Source organism: Cucumis melo, chromosome 5 (assembly GCF_025177605.1).
Source record: "Cucumis melo cultivar AY chromosome 5, USDA_Cmelo_AY_1.0, whole genome shotgun sequence".
Classification (NCBI taxonomy): domain Eukaryota; kingdom Viridiplantae; phylum Streptophyta; class Magnoliopsida; order Cucurbitales; family Cucurbitaceae; genus Cucumis; species Cucumis melo.
Window position 1 is genome coordinate 27,180,315 of NC_066861.1, and position 8,865 is coordinate 27,189,179.

Here is an 8,865-nt window from a genome sequence, read left to right on the forward strand (position 1 = left end):
TTCATTTCCCTTTCCTAAATTCATGGCATTGATATAGTATGAGGTTCTATCTCAAAACCCAAATTGGCAACGAGAAGAGAGTAACACATCTATTTTATAAAGAGAATTTAAGTTCTCTTGATTTTTAAATGAGAATCCAATATTTAAATCTACTACCAAAGACACATATACATGAACATGAAATACCATTATACTCTTATTGCAATCTATTTTTCATTGAATCTCTTGCTTTTCAAAATTTTGTTTTTAAATTCTCTACCAAACATGCCTTTAGTCTCTATAGTTGAATAAAAGTTTTCAATACACGTATGAAAAATATGATATATAATATTGCAATAGTCATACATTAGCTATATGTCTAATCTATTGGGCGGTGCAAACTGTCAACAAATTGCATACTTTTCATTGATTATGATATTTAAAAATTGCAGTAATGATGAATATTAGTGGATAGTTTTCATTGAATATGATATTTAAAAGAAGTCAAAGGAAGGATATGGGATATTTCCAAACTTTCAAATGATCATATAATCCCAACGCAGAGAATTTAAGATATTTAAAGTAAACCGGCGGCAGAAGAAACTTTCCATAGTTGGCTTTATATCTGATATACCTTCTCATTGCTCTGTACCTTCAATTTTCTTTCATTATTCTTGTTTAAGATTCTTTGATATGTATCGAGCAAGTGGATCGTCTTCCTCGCATGTTAGGTTGCCTTTTGATGTATTCTTAAATTTCAGAGGAGAAGATACTCGTTCCAGCTTCACGAGTCATCTTCATATGGCTTTGTGTCAAAAAGGTGTCAAAGTTTTTATAGATGATGACAAGCTTCCAAGGGGTGAAGAAATTTGTACATCTCTTTTGAAAGCCATTGAAGAATCAAAAATCTCCATTGTTATAATTTCAGAAAATTATGCATCTTCCCATTGGTGTTTGGATGAACTAATAAAAATCATCATGTGTAACAAATCCAATAATCGGCAAGTCGTTTTTCCTGTTTTTTACAAAGTGGATCCATCTCAAGTACGACAACAAAGTGGAAGATTTGGAGAAGAATTTGGCAAACTTCAAGTTAGGTTCTCCAACAAGATGCAAGCATGGAGTGAGGCTCTAACTTTCATCTCCAGTATGTCTGGATGGGATCTAAAAAATTAGTATCTTTCTATATCCTTTTCTATTTCGTTTTCTTTTTTCGCTCTCCTGATCCATCTGTATTCTACCTATTTTGTTATTCGTAGAAGAGCATGTAGGCACGTGAAAAATAGAAGGAAATTGTTTTAATGGATAAAATTGCTCAAAAAATATATAAATTATATAGCAAAATTTCATAGTTTTTCGCAGTGATATACATATAATAGTGATTAATTATAGTAGAGACTATTACTGTCTATTAGCATCTATTAGACATATTTTGTTATTTTTGTAAATATTTTGGTTCGTTCTACTACATTTAACAACAATCCTAAATTTAGGTGCTCGATTTCATTTTTTAGCTTTTTTGTTAAATAATTTACATAATTTTAACAAAATACAAAAATATTTATGATCTGTATAACTAAAAATAAAAGCCCATGACTCCACCATTGTATTTTCATAAATTTCAGACTTGCCCTTGAATATTGCGAATGATTCGTCACTTCTCTTTCTTCTTCTTCTTTGCGATTTATTCATTGTCATTTGTGATTTTTTTCATCTTCTCTTCTAGATTTTTTTCTTCTATTTTTAAACTATTTACTCTTCTTTTTAAATCTCCTATTTCAATTTCATCATTTTCGGTAAGATTCTTTGAAGCTATTTCACGATTGTGTCAATGTTCTTCTTCATCTTCCTCATCATCGAGAATATCAAGATCGTTTAAATATCTTTTTAGATGATCAATTCTATCGTTTACTATGGTCAACACAATCGTTTACCTTGGTTCAACACGATCGTTTAATAATTGAAATCTTTTCTCATCATTTAAAAGGAAATACTGATTGTGTATATATAATGATCTAAACGATCGCTTATTACAATCATCACAATCGTTTAGAATGGTCAACACAATCGTTTACTATGGTCAACACGATTGTTAGATTTGAAGTTTTTAACAAACATTTACACTAGACTACACGATCGTTTGCCATGGTGAACATGATCGTTTAAATTTGAAATCTTTTTTTCCATTGTAAAAAAACTACACAATCATGTATCATGATCTAAATGATCGTAAATCATTCATTTAGACTGTAATACACGATTGTTAGGAAGAAAGATTACTCACGCACGCATGTGGTCGATTAATTGCATGTTGACTGTGGTATTTTTGGTATTTTCCATTATGAGCTTGTGGACTTTTTCTATTTTTCAAATTGTTCTATACGGTGTAAAATATCTTACTGGTTTGTTATATTTTTGAAAAAACCTTTTTTTGTTTTTAAATTTATATTTATTATTTTTTAAAAAATTGTAAATATAATTTCTACCTTATTTAAAGAAAACTTGAATTTCTAGTTGAATTCAAAAAATGAAAACAAGTTCTTCAAAATTATTATTATATTATTTTTTAAGAAAACTTTGTCTTAATATATAAAAATATTAGAATAAAATGAATAACAAATCATAAAAATTATTTATGGATGGAGGTAACAATATTTAAGGTGAGTTGCATAAATGACATTTAAGCAAAAAAAAAAAAAAAAAAAAAAAAATTGTAGAATACATAACACAAGGATAAGATAATGGAAAATTGCATTAGATGATAAAAAAATCTATAAAAAAAAAAAAAAACAGTCCATAGAACTTTTGTTTTTCCATATCTCCATCAGTGATAGACCATAAATGATAATCTATTACATATTGTTAATATGAGTCTATCAATGATACTACTTGTAAGAGTATATTAATGATAGACTATATTGTTGGTAGGAGTCGAGCATTGGTAATTTTGTAAAAATAATGTTACAGTTACCCGTTAATCGTAGGAGTCTATCATTGGTTAATTACCGTTGTTATACAATTTAAATTCTAATCCCCCATGAAACGTTGCAATTATTGTCTTTCAATTTATTTCATTTGTCTTTTCACCACACCTTTTAATGGATAGAAGTAGCGTTGGATTTAATTTGATTTAGTTTATTTGGTCGTTTTCCTTATCTCTTCTGCTTCTCAGTTTAAGAAATGTTGTTGAGAAAGAAAAGTCAATTTCATTCCTCTGTCACGTATGTTTAAAATTTTTCTTTAAAATGTCAGTGAAAGTGAAGCAAGTTTGATTCAAATAATTGTTCAAGAAGTCAGGAAGAAATTAAAGAATAGCGGAACGACACAGTTAGATGTAGCTAAATATCCAGTTGGAATTAACATACAAGTTAATAATTTACTCCTACATGTTATGCCCAATGGAGTTACTATGGTTGGATTGTATGGAATTGGAGGTATGGGCAAGACAACTTTGGCCAAAGCTTTATACAATAGAATTTCTGATGACTTTGAAGGTTGTTGCTTTTTGGCAAATGTTAGAGAAGCTTCAAATCAACATTGGGGTCTTGTTGAACTCCAAAAGGCGCTACTTCGTAAGATTCTAATGGATGATTCAATCAAAATTAGCAATATTGGTATAGGAATTAGCACCATAAGGGATCTATTATGCTCAAAAAAGATTCTTTTGGTTCTTGATGATGTTGATACGCATGAACAACTACAGGCATTGGCTGGAGGACATCATTGGTTTGGACATGGAAGTAAGGTCATTGCGACAACAAGAAACAAGCAATTACTTGCTAGTCATGGATTTAATATATTGAGAAGAGTTAACGGATTAAATGCCATTGAAGGTCTTGAGCTTTTTAGTTGGCATGCATTTAAAAATAGTCATCCCTCAAGTGATTATTTACACCTTTCAAAACATGCTGTACATTATTGTAAAGGTCTTCCTTTAGCTCTTGAAGTGTTAGGTTCCTTCCTTAATTCTATTGATGATCAATCCAAGTTCAAACATATATTGGACGAATATGAGAACTCCTACCTGGACAAAGACATCCAAGATATTCTTAGAATAAGTTATGATGAACTTGAACAAGATGTAAAAGAAATTTTCCTTTACATTTCTTGTTGCTTCGTAAATGAAGACAAAAACAAGGTTCAAATGATGTTACAAGCATGTGACTGTCATTTCAGATTAGAAATGGGAATTAAGAAACTCACGGATCTGTCACTTATTAACATTGATATGTTCAATTGCGTTGAAATGCATGACTTGATACAACAAATGGGTCACACAATTCATCTTTTGGAGCCTTCTAATTCTCACAAAAGAAAAAGATTTTTGTTTGAAAAAGACGTCATGGATGTCTTAAATGGAGATACGGTGAGAAGGTTTACACGAAATTTGTTTTGTATATATTGATTTTATTATTTCATAGATGACTTTAATTGAAAGTTTTATTTTGTGTCTTTGCAGGAAGCAAGGGCTGTGAAAGCCATAAAGCTAAATTTTCCTCAGCCCACTGAGCTAGACATTGATTCAAGAGCTTTTGAAAAAGTGAAAAACTTGGTAGTGCTCAAAGTTCACAACGTCACATCTTCAAAAAGTCTTGAGTATCTACCGAGTAGCTTAAGGTGGATCATTTGGCCTAAATTTCCTTTTTCATCTTTGCCTTCAAGCTATTCAATGGAGAAACTTATTGAACTCACAATGCCAAGTAGCTTCATCAAACATTTTGGAAATGGATTTATGGTACTAATTGATCATGTCTATATATACTTATCAATGATGCTTTAGTTTAATTAATTGATTTAAAATGTCAGCTAATTATTTGAAATTTCATTCTATTTTCTTTTGTACGTAATTCATTGCAGAATTGCGAATGGTTGAAGCGTATAGATCTTAGCCGCTCTGAGTTTTTAGAAGAAATTTCTGATTTATCCAGTGCAATAAACCTCGAAGAGTTGGATCTTTCTTGGTGTAACAATCTTGTAAGAGTTCATGAATCAGTTGGATCACTAGGTAAACTTGCTACATTGGACCTTTCTAGTCATTCTAATGGCTTTACGCAATTTCCATCCAACCTCAAGTTGAAGTCCCTAAAAGAATTGGTAATGAAGGAGTGCAGGATTGTTAAACGGTATCCTCATTTCAGTGAAGAAATGAAGTCTAGTTTAGAAGAATTACGGATTGAGTATAGTTGTGTGACAGACCTATCCCCAACGATTGGACATCTTACTGGTCTCACACATTTGACGATCGTTGAATGCAAAGAGTTCACAACTCTTCCAAGTACCATTTGTCATTTAAGCAATCTTATTGCTTTAACTGTTATCAATTCTGAACTTTCAACTTTTCCGTTCTTATATTCTCGTTCCCTTGCCTTATTTCCCCACCTAATATGTTTAGATCTTAGTAACTGCAATATAACAAATTTGAGTTTCCTAGAATCCATCACACATGTCGCCCCTTCATTGACAGAGTTGTACTTGACTGGAAACGACTTTCGTAGCCTACCCTCGTGTATTGTTAATTTTAAATATTTAAGACATTTTGATATAAGGAATTGTCGGTTCCTTGAAGAAATTTTAAAGGTTCCTGAAGGCGTAATTTTTATGAATGCTCAAGGCTGCAAATCATTGGCTAGATTTCCAGACAATATAGCTGGATTCATATCTTGTGATTTGGTACATATCATCTCTTTTCTCCTGGCCTTCATCTCTCTTGTACTTTTTTCATATTATATATATTTTAACGCATTCACTCTTTATATGGTGCAGGAATTTGTAGATAGAAAATACAGACAACTCATATTAATGAATTGTGATATTCCAGAATGGTTCGATTACAAGAGTAGGAACAATTCGATAACGTTTCCTACGACATTTAATTATCCGGGTTGGAGATTGAAAGTGCTTGCTGCATGTGTTAAAGTTCAAGTTCATGATTGTGTTACTCAGTATCATAATACGGCGGAGCTTGAATGTCAAGTGTTCTTCAATGACATTCCAGTGTGGAGTTCTGAAGACGAGGAAAAATGTCTTGTAGAAGAGTCAAGATGGTTGAGCCTAGAAGCATCACCAAATGACTATACGTGGTTTATTGTACTCAATCCTCATAGAGATTTCTACCTAGATTTGGATGATATGATGGAGGGATCACCAGAGACTGATGTAAGTCAGCTATGTTTTGGAATTAATTCCATGGAAATGGACCATAATATTATACCAGATGATAATTGGAATTCTATTGGGGGAAGTATTTGGAAGAACTTTACGGTGTTGTTTACGCCTCGTCCCGAGCTTTCAGACGCTAAAGTAAGTATAAAAAGTTGTGGTGTTCATGTCATCATGGAGGAATGATGTGGGAATTACATATTCATGGTGATGAGCTCATGTGAAAGTCGGAAAATATAATTTTTTTAACAAGGTCTGTATTGATAATTATATATTGTTTTTTGAGTGGTTGCCTAGTGTGTAATTGTAAAGAATATTTTAAAGAGCCATTTGTAACCATTAGATAAAACAATATGTGTGCAAAATTTTAGCCATACATCTATAGGAGCGATGTCCTATCACTTTTATCAAGCCAAAAAATTAAAAGTGTCTAATAACACAAGTAGCGTATTTTTTCTCAATTCTCTCTTTCAAATTTTCCACCATCTGAAATTTCTTTCGAACAGTTTACTCTTTTTATGCATTAATATATATTTGACCAACTTGCATGTGGCATGTGTGTTTGTAATAATGTTAAATAAGGATAAGGGTAATTGTTTGGAAATACAAAACAATTTGAGGATTTGGGGCCATCACTACTATTATAAGGAAGTCACCAAATATAGGATTGTCCCAACCTAAACACATTTTAACTTAAAAGTTTCTATAAAATTGAGCAGCCAAAAGTAAGATAGAGCATAATGGTATAGGTAGTAACTTTAAATTCTTTTAAGATTTTTTTAAATACCGTACTTAATTCGTGTTCTTAGAATTTCTCTCATTTAAATGTGACATCACTTCATTCATGTCTTTTTTTTAAACTCATAGATTTACAGATACTTCTAAAAATTTTTGAAATACGTAATTGACATGTAACTTGGTGCATACTTGTTTTTTAATGTAGGATATGTGTGTTCCCTCCCTAAACTAAAAAGCCTATTTAAAAACGGGCAACCACACCAAACCAAAACTAAAAAGAAAAAATAAATAATTTACATAATTGTAACAAAACCTAAAAATATTTACGATTCATGTAGCAAAATTAAAAGTTCATGAAGTCACCATTGTATTTTTCATAAATTCCAGATTTGTCTTTGAATATTCTTCTTCTTTGCTATTTATTCGCATCTTCTTGTGATTTCTTCATCTCCTCTTCCAGATTTTATTTTTTCTATATTCTTAAATGATTTATTCTTTTGTTTAAATCTCTTATTTCATTTCCATCATTTTCGACAAGATTCTTTGAAGCTATTTTACGATTGTTTCAATATTCTTCTTCATTTTTCTCATATTTGAAAATATCAAGATCGCTTAAATATCATTTTAAATTATTAACCAATTATTTAGCATGGTTAACAGGATCTTTTAAATTTGAAGCTTTTTTTCCATTGTTTAAAAAGAACTACAATATCGTGTATCATGATCTAAACGATCTCTATTTACCATAGTCAATATCACAATGTGATTGCAACGCGAAACGGCCAGCGTCATCGTTATTTAATCTTAATAAATAAAGAGGTTTGGAGTCGCCACCAACCACGTTAAGCTATGATTGGTCATCCAAAAGAACAATATTGGTCTACATAAAATATTCAGATACAAAACAAAGTTTTGATTTGTTTTTTTTTTTTTTTTTTTAAATGCCCCATGATTATCCATTCTCATCTAAGAAAAAGAATGAATTGGGAATTATGGGTGACAAAAGAATAATTAAAAAGAATGAAGTTTATTTTGGTTTCAAAGATGATTTCATTCACCTCTAAGATTATTCAAATATCAAACTTTGATATTTTAATCTCAATCATAGGACATTTAATAAGAAATTTTATGTATCTAAAGAATTAATAAATTACAAATAAAACATTACTCAGTCTCATCTTAAAATATATAATTGTTGGTTTTTTAAAGATAATTTATTAATTAATTTTTAAAAGGAAAAATTTTATGTATTTATGAAATTTAAATCTTCGAACACATAAAGAAATATTAATCCTTCTCAACTAAAATTTTTATATTCATATAAAAATAGCAAAAAAAACAATTATTTTTTTGTTATGCATTTTGTACTTATGGAAATGGGAAATAAATAAATAATAATCATAACAATAATAAAAAATTTAACAGCATCCTAAACTAAATATTTACTTTTACCCTATAGAAAAATAAAAGAAATCAAATGTTTTTTTTTTTTTCTTTTGACATCTTAAACTACAGATATAATTGAGAATCATAATTCAAGTTATATGAAATGTAGTTAAATATATAAATGATAACTTGAAATTTGAGATATTAATTCATTATGTTATTAATCAAATTGCACTCCATGAAGAAAAAGAAAAGGAAAAAGAAAAATTAGCAATTTTTGGTGAAATATGACCTATTAAGTCTAATTTAAGAAATCAATTAATTGACATCCCAATTAATATCGAATCCAACAAACTCTCAATTAATATACCATACAATAAACCATAAATCTAATAAATTTAAAGGAATATTAAACTCAATTCAACAAAATTCGAATTCTAACAACCCAAATCTAATGGGAAAAATGACTGCGGGCAACAGTGACATTTTCTCTCTTTTCCTGAACTCTGAAGTTACTACCATTACTAGAAAAATAGTCTTTCTTGACGGTTGTATTTTTAATTTCTTGACGATTTTTGAAAAAAATGTCAATAAAGGGGTGAT

The 8,865-nt window shown here is 30.0% G+C and overlaps 1 protein-coding gene across 1 annotated transcript; it reads left to right on the forward strand.

Moving 5' to 3' along the window:
• The first annotated feature begins 672 nt into the window (after positions 1–672).
• On the forward strand, positions 673–6,324 carry LOC103495261 (disease resistance protein RPV1-like). The gene is made up of 6 exons (XM_051085372.1): positions 673–1,154; positions 3,232–4,345; positions 4,439–4,714; positions 4,837–5,254; positions 5,546–5,649; positions 5,743–6,324. The coding sequence occupies exons 1-6, from the start codon at positions 673–675 to the stop codon at positions 6,322–6,324; spliced, it is 2,976 nt and encodes a 991-aa protein (XP_050941329.1).
• The last annotated feature ends 2,541 nt before the right edge of the window (positions 6,325–8,865 follow it).

Bases quoted from the DNA above. Each gene is read 5' to 3' on its own strand.
- LOC103495261 (XM_051085372.1), top strand. From the start codon at position 673: ATGTATCGAGCAAGTGGATCGTCTTCCTCGCATGTTAGGTTGCCTTTT. The intron at 5,255-5,545 runs GTACCATTTGTC...GGTTCCTTGAAG, and splicing joins AGAGTTCACAACTCTTCCAA to AAATTTTAAAGGTTCCTGAA. The intron at 5,650-5,742 runs GTACATATCATC...TATATGGTGCAG, and splicing joins GATTCATATCTTGTGATTTG to GAATTTGTAGATAGAAAATA.